This window comes from Rhinichthys klamathensis, unplaced genomic scaffold, assembly GCF_029890125.1.
Source record: "Rhinichthys klamathensis goyatoka isolate OS25496 unplaced genomic scaffold, OSU_Roscu_1.1 h1tg000103l_1, whole genome shotgun sequence".
NCBI lineage: Eukaryota > Metazoa > Chordata > Actinopteri > Cypriniformes > Leuciscidae > Rhinichthys > Rhinichthys klamathensis.
Window position 1 is genome coordinate 5,674,544 of NW_026606642.1, and position 26,691 is coordinate 5,701,234.

The following is a 26,691-nucleotide window of genomic DNA, read 5'->3' on the forward strand; positions in this document are numbered from 1 at the left end:
AAACTGCAGATATTCAAACCTTAAACAAAGCAGTGCTTGCTTTTCTTTTTGAATATCAGTTTGAATATCAGATTTTTTAGCTGTCTGTGCTACTAGTCCAATTACAATCAGATTATAATGGCCCATGTAAATACAGCTACTGTCTCTCTCTCTTTCATTCACTGCTTACAGCTCACAAAAATGGTCTGGTGTATTGTTTAGTGTTTTGTTGAGCTGTCAATATGTGTATGTTAGCAAAGATGCGTGATTAGTAAGAGTCTAGTTTAACCTCTGACACTGATTGGACTGTTTTTGATGGATTCAGCACTTTGGCCAACCAAGGTTGATTTTAACTTGGTCAACCATGATAAACCAAGGTTGATCATAAAAAGCTGTTTTGTGAAGGCATTAACTGTGAGATTCATTGTGCAGGCATTAACCGTGAGAGTCATTAAGCAGGACAGGAAGAAGCTCTTTCACCTAGAAAATAAACACACGTGCACTGTATACCCACTCTTCATCTCGGAAGAAAACCAACCACAGCAGGTTTCAGTTTGACTCAGAAGATGAGCTGCTAGAGTCTCAATGTGAGACGGCAGAGATTAACTTTTTTATCAGACTTTTTAGTGAACAATTGAAGAAAATGATTCAGGTGTTTACTTTGTTCTGTTTGTACTGGTGGCGTCTAACTGGTAAGTTATCTTTTTTTTTTTGGCTTAATATCAGTAACATTCTTCACAGATGTTAAAAGTCATGGAAAATAATGTAAATTGCTATGATGAATGCAGATTCATCCAGTGGAGACTTTTCTCCATTGTGCTACTTTCAAATCTGAGGCCCAGCTTGCATGACTTGGGACGGGGCCTGGGACCATTTTAAAATTCCCCGATATTTGTAGGTTTTTCCTGACAGTGTATCAATGTATCAATGGTGCTTTGACTAGAAACTCAAGCTAAATCACTCCATGTGATAGTCAGTGGCCGTCCTCAGAAGCGATCGGACATGAGGTGATCGGAAGCCTGTTTAAATGAGAGTTATGAATGTAAAGCGGAAGCAATCCGTAAAGATTGATAAAAAGTGCTGAGCATGAGAGGGAGAACTGTGAGGGTACACACGACAAGGCAGGCTAAACAAATGCATAAAGAAACATTTTTAAGAGTAATTTTTAAATATTGTATGCTTTCCCAAAAAAATCTTCACCATTTTTGTGGGTTTTAATTACCGGTCTCTTAATTTTCCCTGAACAACTACAAAAGTAATATATTCATTAGTCAGAAAAAAAAAACCTACTCATCTAAATATTTAAGAATGTCAAGGTTTTAATTAATATTATGTTCATATATCTCCCCTTTCATTTGTTTCTGCTGTTGCTCTGAATGTTTTTCATTTCACAATTTCACAAAACTTCAGCTGATTTCAGGCTGATTTGTTAACCATCAGAACAATTAATCTGTGTAAAATCTGTTTGTCCATCAGGTGTGTTGGGTGATTCAGTGTCAGTGATGGAGGGAGATTCTGTTACTCTAAACACTGATGTTACTGAAATACATAAAGACAAAGACATAATGTGGACATTTGGAGCTGAAAAGTCTCTCATAGCTAAAATGAATAAAAAGAAGCAAATCTTCTCCACATATGATGATGTTCCTGATGAGAGATTCAGAGACAGACTGAAGCTGGACGATCAAACTGGATCTCTGACCATCACACACATCAGAACTGAACATGCTGGAGTTTATAAACTAGAGATAACTGGAGCGAAAAAATCATCAAAAACATTCAGTGTTTCAGTCTATGGTGAGTAGAGGTAATTTGTCCAAACGTTCACATATTCATGTTTTATTGAAAACATTTTCACTAGGAATTAAATTAAATCAACAGCATTTGTGACACTGATTGTATGTATGTATATATATATATATATATATATATAGCCTATATAATAAAAAAAAAAGCAAAACTTAAGGTTATGTCAATGGGATTTTTGGAGGATTTAAAAAAATAAATGTGAAGCTTCCAGTTTTATTAAGGCCCTTCCATTAATTCTTCTGTTACACATTGTGCATCGGGTTTTTTATGAGGCTGCTGAGAGTGACGAGCCGGTCCCCAATCTTAGCGAGGGGGAGCGCGACTCGCCACACTCTGCTTCTGCGCCTCACGTCTCTGAGCAGGACTGGGTTTGGACTGGGTGGTCGACAGCCCCTTCCCTTGAGTGCGGCGAGGAAGGAACTGGACAAATGTCTCTCTTAACCTGCCTTAATCTGATGGCAACTGTGTTAACCGAGTCGCCAAACAGCCCGGGCATCGAGCAGAAACGTCCTGTCTTTGATGCCTGTTAGGTTCAACCACAGAGGTCTCTCTCTGTGACGACCAGACCACCATTGAACGTCGCTTTAGTTTTATGAAGAGACAAATCTGTGGCTCAACGAAGCTCAGAGAACGACTCTTTGTCGATTGAACCACTCGCTTTCAACAGGTCAGGCTGGTACAACTGTTACTCCGCTATATCTTGCAGCCTGAGCTGCTCCCTGAAAGTCTTTCCTCACCAGCGTGGAGGTTGTTCTGAACGGCTTAAGTGTGGAGAGTTGGTTTCTTTAATAATGCTCCAGACACTTCTACCTGAGGCAACATCGTACAACCTGTGTAAGGTTTCTCTCATGAGTGAGTTAACTCACTATGAAGGTCCTCAAAGAAGGGAGAACCTGTAGACTGAGTAAACCCAGCACGATCTGCCGACGATTTGATTTTGCCCTGCAGATCAGACCTGTATATTGTTCTATCCTGCTTCTGTTACAATTTTGCGGGGACCAATTACCAACTGGCTTATCCACCTGGCAATCTATTGGTGGGTTTAACCCTCTGGGGTCTGAGGTGTTTTCGGGGTCCTTGAGATGTTTTGGCATGCTCTGACATTTCTGCTTTTTTCAGTTGCTTATAAACATATTAATGGCACAGGTGAAATTACACTCTATATAGCACACACAGGGCTACCATAATATGTGAGCAACATGTATGTACATGTTTGTATTTTTGAGAGAATATTGTTTATGCGTGGTTATTGAAAAAAATAAAAAATAAAGTTTCTAATATAAGGCCACAAATAACATACTAAATATCTGTCCACAAGACTTTTGACAAGTGGATGTTGTTGCCTAGAGTTTTTGCTTCAAATTGATCTGAAAATCATTCTGCCTAATCATTCACATAAAACAATAGATTGTTTTAAATTGTGAAAAACATTTTTTGTTTGCAAAGGCAATATGCGGATGGGCGTGAACGACCCAACCCCCTCATGAATAATTAGGCAGTTCTCACCTGAGCAGACTGCATACTAATGAGCCTTTCATTCAGGGGTGTCACACAAGAAAGAATGCAAGGACAATATATATATATATAAATAAATAAATATTTATACACACACAAACACATATATATATATAAAAACAATCAAAATATAAATGAAAGCCAAAAGCACATTATTAGTCACCTTTTAGCCATCCACATACCATTTTTAGCCATCCACCACGGTAAAAATAAACCAGTCGCATTTCAAAGTCGTTCGCGAAATGACCGCCAGGTGGCGCAAAGGGACATTTAGCAAAACGTAAGTGGGGCTAATGTCTGTAGCCTAAGGATGAAATACTACAAGTTATGGTAATTTCCAAATAAGCCTACAACAAACATGTATAGCCTACTCCATAATTGTTGCTCACAGTGTTCGAATTACGGGGGAGCTAAGGGGAGCTCGGCTCCCCTGAAAAGGACCTGGGCTCCCCTGAAAGCCTACTTTGAGACATTTAGGGGGAGCTCTAAAACACTGTCCATTTTTTGTGTCGCATATAGATTTTGATTTTCTGTACATTAAGGTTCCTGAAATAAATGATGATATTAAAAATGTGTCCGTGTTTATTCGCTCATTACATTACTATTTCCGAACATCTGTCTCCACTAATAAATGCAATGCTGTGTCTCCTGCTGTGACCATCCATGCGTGGCGGCGCTGCACTGAAATTACTACGTTTACGTCACCACTTGAACTTCTCACTGAGTTGGTATTTGAATGTTAGCTTAGCTTCAAGTTCAAAACATACTAATTAGTTTTTTGGAACACTCTGTGGATACTAATAAGAATGTCAAAAAGAAAGCAGCCAAACCTCAGTCAATTTGGATTTACAAAACAAACAAAGAGGAGTGATGACAGCACACCAGCTACAACTAGCTTGCCGGTGTTACCGCCGCTAAAAGTTGCTGCTAGTGACAGCACCGAGGATAGCGAGACTTGGGCGCCAGAAACCACCGCTTGCTATGTGAGTTATTCTGTTTTTATCATGATTTGCATGATGTAGGCCTAAGCGCGGTTGATTCAGAGCCGTGGACAGAGCTGTTTGCCCTAACACTGACAACACTGACTGACGCTTTCGTTTTGAAGTAAACGGTTTACTAAGTAAACAATAGGTTTACTGTAAAGCTATTGTTTTAAATGCCCGAACATGCACCAAAAGCGTTAAAGTCAGTCAGGGTCCGGGAGGATCGGAAAATAGGGCTCCCCCGAAAGCCACTTTGTAATTCGAACCCTGGTTGCTCATACAGATAAGATATAATCTTTTAAAACTGTAAAAGGCTAAAGTATAGGCCTACACTCACAGGCTAAAGACAAAACGTTTTCTCGCTCATGTGAGAAACAGACGTTCGGGTATTTCTTAGTGAGAAAATTCATAGCCGAACGGTAGAACTTACGGTTAATCATCAAGATGACACGGGTTCAAATCCCGCACAAGCCTGGTCTGTTGTAAGTTTTATATTTATTTAGATTTGTCTAGCTCTAAAACTCTGTTACACCATACAGTTTTTTTGCTTATATATATAAAATACAATTATCATGCATTTCCATTTTACACACAAAATAGTACCCAACAGAACGACTTTGCATCTGTATAATAATAGGCTACCAATCGTAATTTCAAAAGCAGTTCTGTAATAAATAAATTATATATAACCGATTTCTCACGCTGAAGTGTCAACCCGGTCGGTCAAATTCCTAAAAGATATAGTTTATCTATAGATCTACCTGTTGAGCCACTCGTGATCGACTAGTTATACCCATAGACTGTAAAAAAATATGGACATAGTATCCGTGACGTCACCCGTAGGTTTCTGAAGAGTGTTTTTGAAGCCTAAAGTGGGCGGGGCCGGCCGTCGCCATCTTGGCAGCGCGTCACCTCTTGTCACTACCGGATAACAGAAAATGGGCAAAGAGGTGGGTCGTGGGTGGAGCAGAGGTGCTAATGCTATATGCTACTGGCCTCGCGCTAAAGTGACAGCTGATTGAAGAATTAAAGCCAATAAGTGTCACCCCCCTTTTTTTGAATATACATGAAAATGCACATTTAGAACTTAAATGGTTGTAATTCAAGAATGCTTTGGAATATAGACGTAAGATTGGTCTTGTTTTAAAGAAGACATTTGGCAGATTTTTGTAGAAGTGAAATAAATTAAGAAAGTGAAACAGAAAAAAAGTTATAGAAGTTTGAGTTTATGAAAATGTACAATGTAAAAAATTTAATTATTCATATTTTATATAAAATACATATTTTCAAAACCTGGGCGACTCTAAAACTGCAAAAAAATCAAAGCCAAAAATCTGAACAAGTTGTGTTTCAAATTTTAGGTTGATATCTCAAAAAATGAGCTTTCAGTAAGATTTTGTTTGGGCGCAGTACCAAACTTTTTCACTAGATGACAACCAGACTCCATTACTGCCCATATAAGGGCGCCTCCATTTCCATATGTGTTTTGAGTGATATGAACCATTATTTCCACAATTTTCATACAATTTATGAAGTAGACATCCTATTCAGAAGTAATATGAGAAGTTTGGCAGATTTTGATATGATTTCAACCTCTAAGAAACATAAAAAGAACACACATGTGCGTTTTAGCTTCCTGCCACATCATATAATTTTTTTCTTTATATATATAAAAAAAAAATTCAGACCTTTTTTTTTAAAATAATTGAATGGATGCTATCTTTTGCACTCTTGGCATGAAAACAAACTGAGGGTTCTACCCTTCTTTCATGATTTTTCATGTTCATCACTATTTCAAAATAAAGGTCTAAGAGTATGAAAATATTATTGTTGCAAATTGATAAATTACGGCTCCTCTGTAATTTATTTTGAAAATCAATCACCAAATATGGAAACTAGAGATTGTAAGCTTTCAAATGATATATAGTTTGTCAAGATTAGTTTAGGTTTAGTATAGGATATTACTGTTTTAAAAATGTAAAGGATTTGGGCCCACCGGTGGGCCCGTGACACTTAAGGGGTTTTAAAGTTCATTTTTTTGCCTTTCGAAATATTATAATAGTTAAAAGACGTAACTAAAAGTGAGACTATTTACTTTACTTTTTTTTTATCAACTTTATTAATCCCAAAAGGGGCAATTAGTTAAGAGCATGTAGGCTATTCAACAGTACATAACACAGATCACACACATTTCTCACAACATACAAGCAGTCAACTATGTGTATCGTCGTGATGCATTATTATTCTGCTAGTTAAAAATGTATTATCATGCAGACAGTTACTTACAGTTTTGCTCTGAGCTTGTGCGTGTGACAGTGATTCATGCACATACATGTCAGTCAGCATGGCATCGCACGTCAAGTTCAAGTTCGTAAAAGAGCTTTATTCAGTCTGATATCATCTGATTTTGGACGCCTCTCAATTTCTCAGATGGGTTAAACCAGCTTTTAAACCAGCAATTAAAGATTTTACCTCAGAAGTTCAAGTAAATGCACTAGAAATCCGCGCTCATTTAAGTGTGCATGGACGAAGAGAAAGCTCTGACATCTGCAGGATTTCATCTGACGGTACTTTTTATTTTACACTACAAAGTTAAATATGCATATCTGTTCCGTGAGAGCAACAGTACCGCATAATGAGTGTGGTCTCTATATCTACAGACGTTTTTAAATCTAAACTCAAAAAAGCTATGAAATTGTCAGACATCCAGATTAGTGCATGCGAGGAAAACAACTGGAAATACAGCGCTGGTTGTTCTCTCCATCCTCGACAACGACGGAATCCAACGGCGTGCATGGGCGAAGGTATAATACGTGTATTAAATTGTATGAAATAATCCCGAAAAAAGGACAAACACAGCTGAGGGTGACGCTAACAGACAGCAGACAAACGACTAGCAGTGAAAGCAGCGGCAATCCACCTGTCACTCAAGTGGCCACGCCCTTAATTATGAAGAACTTTAAGGCTTAATATAATTTCAACGGATGAGTTGTAAAAAAAAATCACCCCCCTCACAGTCGTCATGAAGGGCAAAATTAGCGATATAGACCAAAACAACTATTTGCCACCAGGCTGTAAACATGTTTTTTTCTGCTGTGAAGTGAGGCATTTTAACATGGGGGAGATACAGATTTGACTCGCTTTTGCAGTCAGCCTCAAGCGGCCACTCGATGAACTGCAGTTTATTTCACTTCCGTGTTGGTTTCAAGAGAGAGACGGGGAGGTTGCCGCTTGGTTATACCGCAAATTAGTTAAAATATCCCGTAATCTATCTAGAGCGAGCGTGCATGCGAGACAGATATTGTGCTCCAAACCACGCGCGCATGGCAGAGAGGTCTGTTCCCTACAACCTAGAGTTTTAAAAAACATGGTTTTAAGTAAAGTGTGATTTGCCAGGGGGATTGGGATTTCCTTCTGGTCTAAACATCCCTGCTTCTGCTGAATTATTTTAATCCCCACACCCAGCTAATCAATGCTATAGGCTACTTCACCAATATCAAATATATAAAATAGAGATATGCAACAGGCACGTTTAAACGACAAACAATAAAATCAAAACCAGCGTTTCAGTTGTTCATTAGTTCCAGTGGCCCTAATGCATGCACGGCTTTTCAAAATTTCACAAAGCGTGTTGATGAGATTATTTTGAATGAAATATTGAAGTTTATAATTAAGTGTTTTGGCACACCACGCCGAGTGGCCCTATGCATTTTTCTAAAGCCGGGTTTTATTCTGGCATGGTGAGTTAGTGTTCGACAAACGCGGCGGCGCGTTCATTTAGATTAATTTATTTTTCTCATTATTACAGCTAAAATAACTTAATAGGCGACTGACTCCGTAATTTTTTGGTCATACAGATAAGAGTAGAGTAGCTTACATCGTTCAAAACTGTAAACTTGTATTCATATTAGGCTAACGACAAAAACAGTATCTGTCGTCTCTGTCTCCGGGAACTGCGCGTCACAAAAATGAACCGAAAGCCACTTCAGCTCAGTCACGATAAGAAATCGGCTATGTCTAAAGCCTTTAAATGTCTAAATATTTAGGCTAATAAATGTTATCTGATTGTGTAGGCTAATCCATATGAAAACGAGAGGTACAGAGGATCTACTCAAACATGTAATGGAAGCGCTTCCCAATGAGAAAATGACAAGACAAGGGTGAAAATCTCGCTCTTATTAAATGTAGGCTAAATCGCCCTGAATTAAAATGTAAAAACAGATCAAATAATGTATTTGTCGAAATGTTGCGATATTGTTTCATTTAAGTTCATAATTATTCTATAAATGTTATTTAATTTAGCAGCATTACCACGAAGCACCGTGTTTCGATATTTATTTGAATAATACAAAATAAAATAAAAACTTAATTCACAAATTGCATGCCTGGTTGTAAGGATCCAAAGATCCCTGTAGACTTTAATATTGAGTTGGACATTTTGTTCATGACAACAAATTAACATGTGATTTTTCAGATTATATTTAGTTTTGCTTGGAAAAAGCTGGACCAAACCAGTTTTATTTCATCAATTATTGAAATAATGAAACATTTAGTAATAAACTTTTATGACAGAAATATCACTAGGCTACATGTAACTTAAATCATTTAATTCCTTCATTATCAACACTGTCTAGAATGGCGATTTAAGTGTGAATTGCGACTTCTCTTTGTGTTAAGTCAGCCTCAGACTCCGATAGCCTGTGGGGGGGTTGGAGGGACAGTTGCTGGACAAAGGTGTTAATGTTCCTCTTTCATATGGAGAGGGTCGGATAGCCAGCCTGATGAGCAGGCAAAATTATTGTAAGGACAAATCTGTGTCCAAATGTAGGCCCCATATCTTATTAAATTATAAATATTGTAGTTTATCTATTGTAGCCTATTTAAAGTTTTTTTCAAACAAAATTTCAATTGAAGTTATTGTAAGGTGAATTCAACAAGGTGTGCTGTGTCTTTGAAGCAACAATTAAAGGCTAAATAATTTTTTCGTGATTTGTATGGCTGACACGCAGCGACATATAGCCTACAGTATTATCAGCTGTATGATGTGTTTTTACCCTGAAATGTTTAATTTCGAGAGAGACACGGCGCGCGCAGCGAGGGAGACTAAATAAACTTGTTAAAAAGAGATCCAGCGCGAGAGAGGCAAAGAGAAACGCATGTTTTTTATTTAATTATGTTTCTTTGGACAATTTTCGTTTTGTACTGTTTTAATTGTTTAATTTAGCTGTAATTTCTTTGGCAATACAAATTTAAAATGTCGCAAGAATAAGATTAGCCTAGTGTTTCTTATTTTGCATCGCAAAAGAAATAAACTCTAAACCCGATGCAACCCTGTTTTAAATTAAAAAAATTAAACCTTGAAATGTTCGAACTTGTTTTCAAACTTAAGTAATTTTAGTGTTATTTTACATTACACAATAATTTAGCAGACTAAAGACGAGCTTCTTCATTTTCATTTTCTGACGCAATCGGCTGACAATCTTCCTTCATCAGTTTTTGTCGTTTGTGCAGCGGCTGCGGTTCTACAGGAATGTAGCAAATTTATGTTGTAATGATAATCAAACAAAACTCTTGACTTTAAATAAGTAAACAGTTATAAACAGTTACCTATTTAAGCATCAAGGTGGTAAAATATAAACGCTGTAGGCCAACATCGATTAACAACATGTATGCTACTTTGAGATTCGATCTCGGGTCGAATGAAGCTCCTCGAAGCTCGTGTTGTTGCGTTGATCACTGAGCTACCGTCTGTACGCTGTTAAAGTTGTAAATTATTTATTCAATTACATTTCAGTAGCCTAATTTCAGTATTGTGATTATGAATTATTTTAACTATGTTTCACTTGTTGAATTCATCTGCTACCAGCATTCAATCGCTCTGAATCAGCCGCGGTGCGGCAGCAGATTACGCATTAGAGAGAATAAACCGGAATAAACGAACACTTTTCAAAGTCTATGACTGTAGCGCCTCTTAGCGGTAAAAGGCAGCAAATACACCACACATTTTACCGCCGCGGGGGAACGGCTGATGTGGGCATTGTCATGGCTTGCCTCGACATTTGCGTTTGAACAGCGCGCGTCCTCCGTGGGCGTGTCAGATTAACGCGTAATGAAGTGTAATGAGCTGGGAAAAAAATACTGACAGCACTCTCTTTTCATACAGATTGCATAAACTGAGAATATTTGTTTTTTATATAAATTACTCATTTAAAAGAAGAGAATTCAAGCTTCATAAAGAAAAATCTCTCGTGCCTGTGTGACAAGTAATCGCGGAGTTACAGTTAATCTTAGGACGCGTTTCAGAATGGACTTCACTGACAGAGAGAACGCTGAACTCGCATCATGTTTGTTTTTCTTTATTTGGTGAAAAGCACAACACTTTGTTTTTATTGTGAGTATCCACAAAAAAAATAGAAACTTAACAGGATCTAATGATGTATCACACTTATATGTAAGATCAAAATCAACCGAGTATTTTGAGTCTCTTTTGCACTGATAAGAAAAAAGCGAGACAATCGCGCCGGCGCGATAGCCGACCCCAGGGGGTTAATCAAATCCAATTCCTTTTAACCTCTCGATGATGCTCAATGGCTTAGTTTAGTTTAGCAAACAAATCGCTCGAGAGGGTGTAAATACCACTCACTTTTATATTTAGTTTTTTTGTACAACCTGCAAAAATCGCTCAATGCCATTGCTGCTTCTGCAAACCGCTGATCAATGCTCCAAACCAAAACGTTTGTTTACACATTTCCTGCCTGGAGTTTTCGCTGCAAAGTACGTCACCTGGATCGTTGGTCTGATTGGTTGGAGTACTATCCAATTGCGTACAGAGTCATTTGAACTATGCCAGTTGATCACGCCTCTTGTGCAGTAGAAAATACAGAGCAGACTCCCCAGACTAATGTTCAATCTTAAAAGATTGAGCTTGGTCAGGTGATAGCCAGAACAGAGATACTGCTCACTACAGAGCAAATGGGTGGAGCTTACATCTAGCTGGATGTCTAACGAGGAGGAGCTAATGTAATTTGGGTCTAATGGATGGAGCTAGAATATTTTACCACACCCTAACCCTACCCACAACTCTATCCCTGCACCCCTTTATACGTCCAGATAGGTGGAGCTGGACTAATCCCATCCCATTGGACGTCCACTCTGCAGTGAGTGCCACTAGAAAGAAGGGGAGAGACCGATGTTGAGGTCACTCCTGATGGCCACCAGACAGAAATCTGTCGTCCAGTCTAGAGTGTTTGGGGGGCTCTTGTTCCCATGGCCAAAAAAAAAAAACATTTAGTCCTGGTCTGATTAGCATTTTAATCACCAAAACCTAAAGATACCAAGCCTAAAGGCAAAGAGATTCAATCACAACTTGATTGGTCTGCTTGTATGACGGGTTTTCCTAGTTTGAGACGGAACTTACCTAACATCCAAAACAATGCTGTGTTCTGGGCTAAATGCGCTCGTTGTGGATGCGTAGCCTGCATATGATGGTATTCTGACCAGCTAAGAACTTGTGAACAGCTTATAAAAGGAGTCAAAGGAGTGTAAAGGAGTCAAAACAGCAGCAGGAATCCCTCCGTCACACACAAACGAAGATCTGCTGCGAGGAGACGTGGTTCTGATGCCTGTACCGAACTGTGATGGGAAACATCGCGACTGACCAGAAAAAAACAGGTATGGTTTAGCATTCTGTCCTTTTGGGGTCTTATCTTCCTGTATATGGTTCGTTTACATGTTTTTGGTCCGTGTTGCATTCATATTTCATCCAAACCGAAACAGGGATCGTTTGGAAGCGGATCAAGACGCATATTTTATCGTCTCGGTCCGCTTGTTTGGTGCGCTCCACTGTTCAGATGGCAGCGTTCACACTTATTCAAATGAACTACACTAACAGAGCAATAGCACCAGGGTAACCAAAAATGCCAAGTGTGACCTAACTGGACACTACATGAGTCACCAACTCAAGTAGTTCTTCTTGCACTTTGTCCTTACGGGAGGAATGCTCGGAAGCGGCGAACTCACATTCAATACCAACAGAAACAAGAGATTCATTGTCCTCCCTCCGAGCCGAAGAGGAACTGAGCTTTGGAGTCCGGCAAAGGGAACATCCCGATATGGAGAGAGAGTGAGTGATAGGGACGGTCCCATCTCCCGCCCCTCACCCAGATTAATACACAAGCCCCACGAGCACATTGTGGGTGCAAGCTCTTGAAAATAAGCAAAGCGAACGTGAAGCATGCACTTTAACTGTAAACGTTTCACAGTCCTCACACTCACCATGCTCAAACGCAAGGACAGATTGCTCTTCCCCCAAACACAAAGCAAAACTAATGGGTGTTGTATTCAGGAATGGGCCGTAAACATGGAGGCACACACAGTTTACCTTGTGTGACACTCATTTTTCTCTTTGCGTTGTAGATGCACACCTGTTGCATATCTATTTGTAGCTACTGACGAGCAACATATTCCAATGGCGTCACCGTCAGAGGTTCAAGCTCAAGGCCGATTTCATTGTTGTGTCTGCACACACTCTTCATAGCCAGTCACACACAAAGTGTTCCCATAGCACTACAATCAAGCAGCATAGAGAGAAGCTTTTGAAAGGGAACCGCTTCATTGTTTTGATGCGCTGCTCGCTATAAACTTTAGAAATGGTAAAATGCCGCAATTATGTCCCACGGTTCGGATGGAACCAATGAGGGTCCACCATTTGAATACCACTGCCCTGAACACTCACATTGAGCTGGAAATAAGATATTTGTGTAGATTTATTGATACTACTCTTTATTTTCTCATGTTTTCCAGCTCGTCTGCCTGTTCCTGTAATCATCAGTAACTCTTCACAATGTTCTTCATCACCATCATCAAATTGTTCATTGGTGTGTTCAGTGTTGAGTGTGTGTGATGTGACTCTCTCCTGGTACGCAGGAATGAGTGTATTGTCCAGCATCAGTGTGTGTGATCTCAGCATCAGTCTCTCTCTACCTCTGGAGGTGGAATATCAGGATAAAAACACCTACAGCTGTGTGCTGAACAATCCCATCAGCAACCAGACCACACATCTGGACATCAACACACTCTGCCACACATGTGCAGGTACAGCAGCACTGATGATATATGTGTATGTACTGACCTGATCTCTGTCTTCTGTTGTAGATCAGACTGATGCATTCACTTACATTGATGTCTCTCTTTAGACATTACAACACAGTCTCCTTCTCCTCCTCCAGTGTCAGTGTCTCTGATAGTGTTGATCTCTGCTGCTGCTGCTGGATCTCTGTTGATTATAGTTGCAGTCGTGATCTGCTGCATCTGCAGGAAACGTAAAAAAATAGGTCAGGAGATAAAACAATTAATGCATATGTTAAAATATTTATCTTTTATAAGGCACCAATTTCATTATTAGATTGAAAACTTTGTTGTTTTAAACATGTATGCATTATGTTATTGTTAATGCAGTTCAGACCCAGGCGAAAGACATGAAGGATTCTGCATTGTGTAAACCAACAAGACGAAAAAAGGTAAGATCATTCTGTGTTGCAAGAAGTTGTTGCAGTCAGTTAAAGTGTAAATTGCAGGTAAATTTTTTCACGAAGATAATGCAATGTGCTTACTAAACATAAAGATAAGAACCACCCACCATTGTTTTTTTATGTTTTTTATACCAAAATGCTAAATATAATATGAAAAGTTGCTGCGTTTTACAGTGGTTATGAGCACGCCCCCTCCCTTCCACTAGGCTGGGCGTGACGTCATAAAAGGTACTCCAAGCTTTTACTGTCTATGCTCCAGGCCTGGAGTTACGTTATATTGGAGACCTAGCTAGCAAAAATGGTTAACTATTGTGTTTGTGCGGGATGTACGAATATATCAAAAACTGGGGAGAGGCTCCACAAGTTCCCCAAGGACAAATGGCTGATTCGTGCCTGTAAGTGTTAGCATAACTTACCCGAGGTAGAGCTTAGATCGGGCCCAAAAAATTCAAGCAAGACCCTACCCGAGCCCGCTGTGTCCGAGCCCGGTCCGGTCCTGCCCCACACATTAACTGTAATTATGAGCCCGGTTTAAACCCGACAATTTTTTAATACGTGGGTCGTTATAACTGATGTTCTCAACTACTTTCTATGTTACTTTCTCCCGCCCGCAACATTTATGTTTTGTCCCGCTACCACCCGCAAAAAGACTTTTTTTTCTGTACCTCCAAATACTTTCAAGTTAGCCTACGTGTCGCCACCATACACATCAGCATACATGCTCCTGATCACTGTTATAACATAAAAGCAAGCGGGCTACTGCGTGCATAGTCTGGCATGACTGCGCGCAAAGCATGCGCTCCCATAATAATTCCTAAACAGCTGACACCAGTTCATCGCGATCTCACACATCTCTGTTATTATCAATGAATCTTTCATAATATATACACTATGTTTGTTATAATTAGAGGATTTGCCAGCATACAGAATTCAGCACTGAACAAAAAGTCAGTTTTGAGCGGTGAGGGAAGTCCATCGTAAATGCCTCTGATTGGCCATTATTAGGTTCAAGAAATCAACACATATGTCTGTGATTGGCTACATCGCTCAACGCTGCAAACATTTTAGAAATAGAAACTGTAAACGGCCTGTAAACCGTTTCTATTTTGTTTTAGTTGTTCTTATTGCTTTTCTGCAACAGATGAATAAAAATGTATTCGTTTTTATGTTTTATTCATAGATATTTCTAGTTTGCGGGAGTCCCACGAATCGTTTTATTCTCCCTCAACCAGCACACACAGAGTGAGTGCATTACATAGACAGTAAAAGAAATGGACACAGCGACCCCGTTGATTTCAACGGAGAGAGTTGAAGCCCAACATGGGCACTCACTTCCTGATAGCCAAGCGCACTGCGCAGGCTCAAACTGAGCTTGACGACGTAGTTGTCACGTGAGCAACCTGACTGACCTTCTAGTAGCTGTGCCGTGACAAATCTGAATTGAAATCTGAAACAAATCTGTTGTTGAAATATTTTGTCCCGTTGCTTTTATGAACTCTCTATCTATGGGCTTCTCCCTTGACTTTATGCCTCCATGTCCACTCGATTGCCTCATAGACAGTAAACGATTGCCTACGAGCTTCTACTTCTGTCTATACGGTAATTTCTCTACTGTGCGACAGAGCGTCCCGTGGTTATGACGCAATCGTTAGCCTATTTTTACAAGAATGGCTTCTACGGGGCCATAACGTAAGATACAAAGTAATGCAGCCTTTTATACATTGTCGTGTTTCTTTAGAAATAAATAATGGAAAAATGGAGTCTTTGGACGCCTCAGATGTAGAGTTATTCGCTGTCAAAGTGACGCCAAAATGAATGGGAGTCAATGGGATGCTAACAGCAGGTGATAGCCAGCTACAACGGCGGCCCCCGGAGGCAGCTTCAACTTCCGGCTGATGGATTACCCCCTTGGTGCATTACCGCCCGCGCTCCCTCTTATGACGTCATCACCCAGTTATGGTAAAAAACATGCTACCCAGGCACGGCGTTATGGGTTTTAAAGCGGCCTAGGTCCACCCACTTTTCAACAGGCCCACCCAAAACTTTTCTTCAAAAATGTTTTGTCAAGAATTATAAAAAAAATCGCCAATAAGCTCATAATATGTGCTAAAATAGTCTAAATGTTTAGTTTTAAAAACAATTTTAAAAAGCTGGTTATGTCTTTTTTGATGTTTCTGCGCAAGTTCAGCAGACAGTGCGGGTTTGTTCCGATCAGAGCATGTGAGCGGAGAGCGCATTCTGAATATTCCGCAGGGTCACTCGCTCAACCCAGAATTGCCTCCTAGCTGGCTCGAACTTCGAAGATATGTGGAATAGGCCTCCGACTATTATTTTTTCCCTAGTTGACTAGTTGTTCATTTAAGCCATTAGTGGACAAATCGCCCCTTTATATTAATTCAATTAGGCTAAATAGGGCAGTCTATAGGCTATAACCTATGGAAGCTTGTTTCCGCCATAGAATAAAACATTTTAAAAGATAATTGCGACTTTTTATCTCACAATTGCGAGTTTACATCTCACAATTCTGACTTTATTTCTCAGAATTGCGAGATATAAAATCAGAATTTCGTGCAATAAAGTCGCAATTGCGTGAAATAAAGCCGCGATTGCGTGTTATAAAGTCAGAATTGTGTGAAATAGTCGCAATTGCTTCTTTTTCTTTTCTTTTTTTTTTACCCCAGAATAGTTTATATCTCACAATTCAATTCTGACTTTGTAACACGCAATTGCGACTATATCATGCAATTCTGCTTTTATATCTCCCAATTGCGTATTATAAAGTCAGAATTGCGAGATATAAACATGCAATTCTGTGAAAAAAAAGTCAGAATTTCAAGCTATAGCCTATTTATCGCACATAAATATAGAAATATTCTATATATAGAAATATTTAACATGCAATTGGACTTTATATCACACAATTCTGACTTTATAGCTAACCTGCAATTGCCACTTTATATCACGCAATTACATTTTTTATTTTTCACTCTGTGGCGGAAACATGCTCAAGTTGTCGTGCAATGCAAGTGATCGTGCCGGCGCCTTATTACATTGTCTGCTATATATTTGCTTCCAATTTATTAAATACAGGCAATTGGTTGATAAAACATTGATCAAAATTAAGATACAATTTATACAAAACGAAAATCTTTTTTTTTTAAAGTCTTTCTACAAAACAAAACTCAAGTGGTCAAAATAACGTTTTACCCACTCCATGTCAGAAAAATTGCAGCTTCAGCGCTTATCATTAGCTTGTGAAAGTGTGAAAATAATTTCCAGTAAAGGACAATGTAACAGTCGTTGTTTAGGTAGCTACCTTAAACGCGCACGAACAGTCTCTGAGTCATCGCTGCAACCAGGAGATGAAGGAAAGCTGAGATCCACATCACCTAGCACATCTTCGTCTCTGCCACCCGCTATAGTGCGACTATCGCAGCTAGCGCGACCAGCGCCGTTGCTAGGAGGGCGCCAGCGCCTCTGCCTATCCCATGAGTCCTAATAAAAGCAATTTTAACTATTTCTGAAGTGCATCTTTTATAAAGAACACCGCTTTTTCTTTTATCGGGAAACGCAGCCGATGCGTAATGGAGATTCCGAAAGCGCTCTTCTTTGGTCAGAACCAAACTCCATATGCACCGAAACTTTTTAACAATGCAATAAAATATTTAAAGAGCATCAAGCTATTAAAATCTATATTATGTATAGCCTACGTACAGATATATTAGTCAGTAATGTTTAATAGGTTAAACAGTGATTGAATAACGTTTTTAATTTAAGGCCCAGCCACAATTGGTCTGGCCCATCCAAACCTGGAATCCTGGCGCCGTGCCTGATGCTACCTTTGAAGAAACCCCAATAAATGTTATTTTAACGCATTTTAAGACAGAAATTTTTACATATATACACATTGAGCACTTTAATTTACACATTAATTGGTTGTGGTGGTTAACCTGCAATTTACACTTTAATCTGTTCAAATTTTTGTGTTCCATGTGGATCATACAGTCAGTGAACAGATGTGGATAGTCCACCGTGTAAATTATTACCTTCAGTATAGGAAATGTCTAGAAGAAGCATGTTTTTTTTATGCTATTTACACTATGCTGTTTGCACTGCAGTGTAAATACTAACATACAGTATTCCCATTTTGCAGACCTATAAATTAAATTTTCCTTAATAATAAAATATGATTATATCCAATTATCCAAAAAAAAAGTTTATAGGCTACTCACCGTACTGTTATGAGTTTCTTTTTGGCAGTATGTCAGCCTCAGTCACGATTCACTTTCATTGCATATTTTTATTCCATACATTGAAAGTGAACTATACTCCTCCGTTGCAGTGCTTGCACGTGCCATAGTGCTTTCACCAACGCTATCTCACGACCAATTCGTCCGAATTTGACGAGTGATTAAAAGATGGCTAATTCGTAACAATTCGTACGACCTCACTCGTACGAATTAGTAAGATTTTTGCTAAAACGTACATATTTGACGAGTTGCCCAATTCGTATGAATTCGTACGAATGACCTACCCCTGACCCCGTCCCTAGACCTACCCATCACGTGGGTTTAGACAAATCGTACAAATTCGTACGAATGAGGTCGTACGAATTCGTACGAATTAGCCATCTTTTAATCAATCGTCAAATTCGGACGGCGCAACTGAACCGCGGCTTTACCACAAACATTTATTCACTATTTATATTTGAAACCCAAAAGTTTGTATCCTCTTGTACACATTACATTGATTTACACTTTCATAGACGTATTATTCACGTTTAAAGACAATACATTTAAACAACTTTGCATAACTTCTTTATATATTTAGATATATTAGTTGCTCAAGCAAGTGGCAAAATGTCTAAACGTTAAAGTTAACGTTCTAAAGTTAAAATCACCAACATTTTAAATTAAAACTAAATTAACAAAACATTTTCTTTTGCATTTAAATCTTTATACAAGAAATCCTCCGGGTCATAAAGAACTCTTTTATTTTTCAACTTCACGAATAAATGAGTGCCATCCATTATGTCGCCTTGTTGAGGTAGCGTGTAGAAGGCCTAGTTTTCCTTACCGGGCTTAAAGTAAAAAGATGACTGAAAAATAGTAGTATTTTGACCACGTACCATGCACTGTCATTTTAATTCTGCACGTGCATAACTCTGTGCGGAAACACTCCTGCAGTGTGAACGGCTTAAACCGGCTTAAACCTGTTAACATGACTAGCCTACGGAAAACGGAGTATGAAAAAGGCGTAACTGTCAGTCTCTAACATTATACCTTCCACCACCTTTTGCGTTTTCCTGGAAGAAAGTTTATCTCCATCGCAGGTAATGGTAGATTTTTGTGTTTGTCGTTGAGAGGAGACAGTGACCGTTGGCAATGCAAGAGATCAAACTTATGCAAATGATGGGCGATACCCAAAATTATATAGGTCACCTGCTACAATCAATTAAAATGTTCAAATCTTAAAAACTATGCCCAGTGAAATAAATAATTTTACAGAAACTTTAATAGTTTCTTTAATAATTCTTGTGAAGCCTACATAAAATGTAATTATTATTATTTTTTTTTTTTAAGTATTTAAACTGTTGCTCTTGTCTTGATTGACTGTCTATTTTTCCTTGCAGAATTCAAAGGAGGCCATATATGGAAATATCCCCCCAAAATGCTGATCAAATACAACATCTCTGCCAGGATGGGTTTCTTCTGACTCTGTTTTGCTTTCACTTTTTTTTTTCATCTGTTTTTTTTTTTTCTTTTGCACCTGCACTCTCATAAGCACTATTGTTATGTCTGAAATTGTGTTGCTGTGTATTAGTTTAATTTAGTGGTGCACAAAAGGCAGAAACTGAACTATTCTACTGTTCTATTTTTAGCTTAACACATGGAAACTTTATTACATTTTGATCTCACTCTTTTACTGTTCTTGATCACCTGGTCTACTCATGTTTAAATAAATAGAAATCTTAATATGGAATGCATAGTTTTTACAGTATCACACACACGTTTTGGATATTTTAGCACAAGCACATCATCGCTCTCTAGTGTCCAAATCATAAAATCACATCTCTAATAATAGTAGCCTACTACTTTTACCCGATAGCCTACAGTGAGCTATAAATAAATGTTTCTGTTCTCACAGAGGAAAAGCTAAAAATAAACTAGTGATGTGCGCTTTCAAAACACGCTTCATGAAGCTTCGAAACCTTTGTGAATCATTTGTTTCGAACAATCAGACTGCCAGTCACCTTTCCTTTTTTTTCTTTTGCTGTCAAAGTCACATGATTTCAGTCAACAGGGTTCATCCGGTTCGTCATGTTCGTCATAGGCTACGTCATAACCATAGACTGGTCATAACAGTTTGCCGCTGGGGTTGTCCACGTGATCTTTACCTGATCACGGATCGATTTTATACATTTATAGATATTTAATTACACATATGTATAATAAAAATAAAAAGCTGTAGTTAAAAGTCTCATTGGTCTGATAACCAATCTCTCCATAAAACAAACAAAACAAATCCTACAATTTAATAAAATAACACATATTATAAAGACACTTGTTATTTAATGCTCCTATATGATTTGTTAATTGCCTTTAATAGATTACATCTTCAATAAAACGTTTACAATGGGTTTGTAAAAGGTGTTTTATGCATGTTTGGACTGAGTTTTCGCTGCTGTTCTGACCAGCAGGGGTCGCCAGCGTGTGGAGATTCGAGCGACTCAAAACAGTGAATCATTATTTTAATATTAGAATAAAAATATCCTACATATACACAGAGTTGCTGCATTGATAGTAAATCACCCAGAAGAACAACAACACATTCCTGCTAGGACAAGAAGACAGACCTGAAGCTGTAATGATAATTACAGATTGACTGTCTTTAACTCATATTTACTGTCATCACTTTCATTCTCGATATTGAGTGGCGCCATCTGGCGGTTCTGAATAACAGCAGCTGAAGCAGCATTACAGCACAATGCAACAGGTTACTTTAAAGGAGTAGTTCACTTTTTAAAAAACTTTTGCTGATAATTTACTCACCCCCATGTCATCCAAGATGTCCATGTCTTTCTTTCTTCAGTCGAAAAGAAATGAATGTTTTTGATGAAAACATTCCAGGATTTTTCTCCATATAATGGACTTCAATGGTCAAACAGTTCAAGGTCTAAATGACCGTTTCAGTTCAGCTTCAAAGGGCTTTAAACGATACCAGACGATGAATAAGGGTCTTATCTAGAGAAACAATCTGTCATTTCAAAAATAAATAAAAAAGTTAAAGTTTTATAGGCACAAATGCTCGCCTTGCGAACTCTCCTGTTCGAACTCGTTCATCAAAATGAACGAATTTTTTTTCGAGTCAATTGCTGCGTCCCAATTCGCCTACTTATACTACGCCCTAAAAGTATGTACTCTTTTTGTGAAGAAAAAGTACATACTTTTAAGTGTGTAGCAAAAGAGTAGGCAAGCTTTGGGACATACTACTTCGTCATCTTTAACGGACAGATCTGTCACGTGCATCCTGTCACCGTAAACTGCCCTGTCAATCATCTCGTCACAGTTAAAATCCTCCATTCAATCTAATATAACTTCTTACCATTTCGGAGACAATTGTTGTCGCACGTTCATCTGCCAGTCATGGGTCGTTCATGCCGAGACTCTCCTCATGTGTTTGGAATTTGAATATAATAATGCATTTAAAAGTGAATGGCTAAACGTATCTTTGCAAAAGTTCACAATGCTGCTTCAGATGCAATATAATGTGGACAACTTTGAATAAATACATTTTCGTCAGGTTAGATACTGATAATTAATAACTCAAACCCCTTTATCTAAACCTCTCTCAGTGGCGGCCTTAAGCATCTGGGGGCCCGTTTCAATAACTAATATGGGGCCCTACCCACATAAAACATAAACATAATAGAGCAGAAAAAGCAAGGATTCCTGTTGGTTTGCATCAATGGTATATTATTTTATTACGTGCACTTTCAGCTTCATGAACAGGCAGCTCAACATAGAAATAATACAACCTTATTTGATTAAAACTATACAGTTATACAGCGTTTTACGTTTGAATAAGCCTCGCCCTTTCACGCAGGGTAACTTCACTTTTGGTAGACTGAATAAAGCTTTTCTTTTGTTGTCCGATATCTTTAGTTTTTCAGCACCACTGGCATATGTACGTTTCATTTCCTCTTAAAATTATTTTTCTGCTCAAAATAACATTTTAACCTAACGGCAAAAAAGGCAAAGGTGTAAATACATAAACTACCGATATTATACTTCAGATCGCTTAAGCCGTTCGCGGGAGTGGTAAACGTCGCCATGGTAACCGCGAGTACGACCAATCAGAGACGTCAGTGTTTTGCAAATAACAAGGTTGATTTTGTAGCGTGTGGCTTTTAAAGGAGCAGAAACTTTCATTTCACAACCTCGTAGCTCGTGGTCAATCTACCTTGAATGGTTTAGACATTATGGCTGAAAATCAATATCCTACAGAGAAAATGAATGGGATTTTGCTGGTCTGTTGGGGCCCCCTTGGAGGGCGGGGCCCGTTTCATTGGAAACGGGTGAAACATAGGTAAGGCCGCCCCTGACCTCTCTACATAACCGTCAGACTCGCGCATCCTCCATGTCTGTAGTTTTTGAACACTTTTCATTCGTGTTTGTAGTTCTAACCGAATCCTCGTCCAACGCGCGATGGGTTGTGGGCAATATCAGCCATTAGAGTGCGCATCGATCTGCACTTCGGATTCTGACCGGATATAGTAGACCATCCGGGTCTCTTTGGGACACTCATTTCAACATACTGCGATTTGGGACGTACTAATTCTATTTTCGAATACTATTTAGGACGGATAGTATGCGAATTGGGACGCAGATGACTCGAAAAAAGATTCGTTCATTTTGATGAACGAGTCAATGACTCGAAAAAAGATTTGTTCATTTTGATGAACGAGTTCGAACAGGAGAGTTCGCAAGGCGAGCATTTTTGCCTATAAAACTTTAACTTTTTTATTTATTTTTGAAATGACAGATCGATTCACTAGATAAGACCCTTATTCATCGTCTGGTATCGTTTAAAGCCCTTTGAAGCTGAACTGAAACGGTCATTTAGACCTTGAACCGTTTGGCTACCATTGAAGTCCATTATATGGAGAAAAATCCTGGAATGTTTTCATCAAAAACATTAATTTCTTTTCGACTGAAGAAAGAAAGACATGGACATCTTGGATGACATGGGGGTGAGTAAGTTATCAGCAAAAGTTTTTTTAAAAAGTGAACTACTCCTTTAAGACTAAGAGTCATGTGACATAATGTGAAAATTGTGTCACTTGATGTGCATGTGAGGTGATAGAGATGATCTTAGTTATGTTTTAATACTGACTCAGAGCTCACGTTTCATTAATTGGATCAATTTAAATAATTATTCAACTGTATTTTAACATTCTCAAAGGAAAATGCTGTGAATTACTAAATTATACACACTAATGACAGAAACACTGAAGCACTTAAAAAACAAAACTGTGAAATAGTTTTTTCTACATACAGATTTTGAGTAGAGAAATGTGTCTAGAATGTAACATACAAACAAATAAAAGCATTATTGATGATTCACACATTCACTCATATCCATCGGACAAACTTAAATTAATCTAATGGATGATGCAAAATAATGAAAGTCATAAACCACATCCCGATCCACACCCCCACAATCAGATAGTATTCAATGCATATTTTCAATAAACCACAATAACTAGTTTCTCAGCAGTTTCTCAGGCTCCAGCTGTTTTTGTGTTCTATTGCGTTCAGGACTTTTATCTTGAAGTTTCTCAAGGACGTTTAGTTTGAAATCTCTCGCTTCCTGTTAATCTGTTCCCCATTAGCCTCACATGACTTAAGTGAACATCAGAAACCGGATGAACTATGTCCAACTCATATTTGGCCACAGACCCCTTATCTACCTCTTTCACTCACCCCTGAAACCTCTTTCACCCACTAGTGTCTTGTTTATTCTGTATGTAAATATAGTTAGTCCTGTAGTTTATGAGCAGCCGTGTCACAGGGTGTTTTGTGTTTTCTTTTAGTTTTTTTTTTACCCAATTTGATACCACTTTGAAAATAGATCCACGCTTCAACTCTATCCTTCCAACCAAGCTCTGACAGTCTTTTTTTTTTTTCCACGTGTAAATTTTAAAGAAAATCAAAGGAAACACATTCTAAACTTTTGAACAGTTAAATATGATAATTGTGTTATTGTTTCTTTCCCTCTGTGTCAAACAGTTGCTCATCTTGTTTGTTTTTTCTCCAGTAGATTAAAGTGTCTAAAATATGATAATAGTATCAGGACAGGAAGAAGCTCTTCAACTGCAAACTAAACACACACGCACTGAATGCACATTCTCACCTGCAAGATGTTTGTCCACCCAACAGACAAAACCACATTTCTGTAAACCGACCGCAGCAGTTTCAGTCTGACTCAGAAGATGAACGTCAGTGAAACTGGCACTGTGAGGTGGCAGACGATTTTATCTATGTAATTTGGGTTTTTCCATTCAATAAAATGTATAAAAATATACATCATTTAAAATCACTAGGCTATCTGGCATTTCTAGAAAAGTTGCAAATAAAGTCAAGAATCTGTGATTTGTTAATTCTCCAGTCATGATTTTAGTCAAATTTATTTCTTAACAACAGACAATTAAATAATAAATGAAGAGTCAAATGAATTCATCCATAAACAGGATTAAAAGTTTAATTTAACAGTGTAAAATGAACAGTTAAAATTACTTTCCTCTCACATCGAGCAGGCACTAAAGACACACACATATCTAGTTTCCATGTTTTCACACTCTGAGGTGTTGGCCCGTACACTGCAAGGTGTTCAGCTAACATTCGTTTACCACTTTATCGAGACATTCGAGCATTTGTGGTCTGCTTATCGGAAATGTACAGTCTTTTGCCCTCATCTAAACAGCCAGTACAAAAGTTCACCCTAAGTCAGCAATATTTGAGGCATAAAGATTAATAAAAGAAATAATGATAATGGTAAACACATCAAAATGATAGTAATGAGAAACATATCAACATGATAATAATGATTTCTTAAAATATGATGATGACATTTGATTAAATGATAAAACATAAGCAAGAAATATATTTTTTTTCTTTTTTGATTCATCAACCTTGATTTAACTGGCAAAAGTACAAAGAAAATATTTCCAGTGCTTTCATTGACCAACTTAATATTTATTTTGGAAATATGAACAAATTTTGATGGCTACACACTCCAATAAAAGTTAGGACAGAGACATGTTTGTGTCACATCACCCTTCCTTGAGATTCAAGTTGCATTTCTTGCTGCATTAGCAGATCAGGGGTCAAAGGTCACGCACATTCAACAGAGGTCTCCTGCCTTGGACTACACGGACTGAGATTTCTCTGAATCTTTTCCCAGTATTATGTACGGAAGATGGTGAAACACCTGGATACTTTGTAATCCTGCATTGCGAAATGTGATTTTTGAATTGTTTGAGAATTCTCTCATGATATTTGGCACAAAGTGGTGAACCATGACCCATTTTTGGCTGATGCTTCTTTTTATACCCACATACGATATCCTCACCTATTACCAGTTCACCTACTTATTGTGGGCTGTTTCAAAACAGTTTAACTTGGATGTTGCTGCTGTAGGAGGTGTTAGTGAGGCCAGCAGGGGGCGCTCACACTGGGGTCTGTGTGGGTCCTGACGCCCCAGTAGAGTGACAGGGACACTATACCGTAACAAGCACCGTCCTTCGGATGAGACGTTAAACCGAGGTCCTGGCTCTGTGATTATGAATCCCATGGCATTTGTTGTAAAGAGGGGTGAAACCCTAGCCTGGCTAACGTCAGACCACGTCTCATTGACATTGAGACGTGGTCTGGGAACCACATGTTCATTATCTTGTGTTTGAGGCGTGGTTTACGAATGCCCAGAGCCGTTTATTGGGTGCTACGAATGTCTATCAAATGCGCCTGTACGTAGCTCATAGCCAATCGTTTCAATTATACCAGATGACGTATGTAGAGCGACAGAAATTAGACGAGGAAGAAGACGATGGGTCAGAGATTTATTTGCGTTCTAAACTACTTAGAGCAATACCTAAGGCTGCATCGAAAGGTAACTTCGCGTCTGCTGCCATGTTTGATCCATAGGTATAAACAAACTGCTTCGGTGTGTCGCATAGACGTCGTCATCGTCTTGCTGCTCCCTCCCCGTTCTGTGATTGGTCCCCTCGCTGAGGCGAGAATCTGGTACATGGTATCCAGACTGCCTTAGCCGGACTTCGTCATACTCATATTCTAGTCAGAATGTGAGTCTGATACTGCTCCATAGGGCTTTGATTATGAGGCGTGTCTTAACCGAACCAGGAGAAAAAAAAAACCTGCACTCAATTGGATAGACCTACAACCATTTAGAGCAACGCAGTAAGTGACATATGTTGAGCTATGCATAGTTGTCAACAGAACTCAACTGCATGCACGCTGGAAGAAGTAGTAAAATAATGAGTGTTGCTTCTTTTAATTGGTCCTCCATGAGTGCGACCAAAGGAGAAACCACAACAACCACAGGGTTTTCATTGCGTCCCATCTTCTTAGCGACCATCGGAGCCAGCTGATACGGACACATCTTTCTGATCGACAAATGCCTTGATCGCAGTTCTCTGTTCGTCTTTTAAAATGAATGCGCTGTCGATTTCTTTTACAACAGACGCAGTGGTGTAGTCTACGTGATACGCAGGTATACGCCGTATACCCACTAGAAAATGTCAAGGATTTCCGTATACCCAATAGGAAAGCGAAAGCGAAAGCGAAAGTGACACG

At 38.7% G+C, this 26,691-nt stretch overlaps 1 protein-coding gene across 2 annotated transcripts; it reads left to right on the forward strand.

Annotated features, from left to right (window-relative positions):
• The first annotated feature begins 1,344 nt into the window (after nt 1-1,344).
• On the forward strand, nt 1,345-19,518 carry LOC130086906 (SLAM family member 5-like). 2 transcript variants are annotated; one of them, XM_056253134.1, is made up of 5 exons: nt 1,345-1,776; nt 13,089-13,379; nt 13,514-13,618; nt 13,743-13,804; nt 19,449-19,518. In XM_056253134.1, the coding sequence occupies exons 1-5, from the start codon at nt 1,482-1,484 to the stop codon at nt 19,491-19,493; spliced, it is 798 nt and encodes a 265-aa protein (XP_056109109.1). In that variant the 5' UTR covers nt 1,345-1,481; the 3' UTR covers nt 19,494-19,518. The 2 variants fall into 2 exon arrangements, with proteins under 2 accessions (XP_056109109.1, XP_056109108.1); XM_056253133.1 differs by having other exon boundaries at nt 1,346-1,776; nt 13,481-13,618.
• The last annotated feature ends 7,173 nt before the right edge of the window (nt 19,519-26,691 follow it).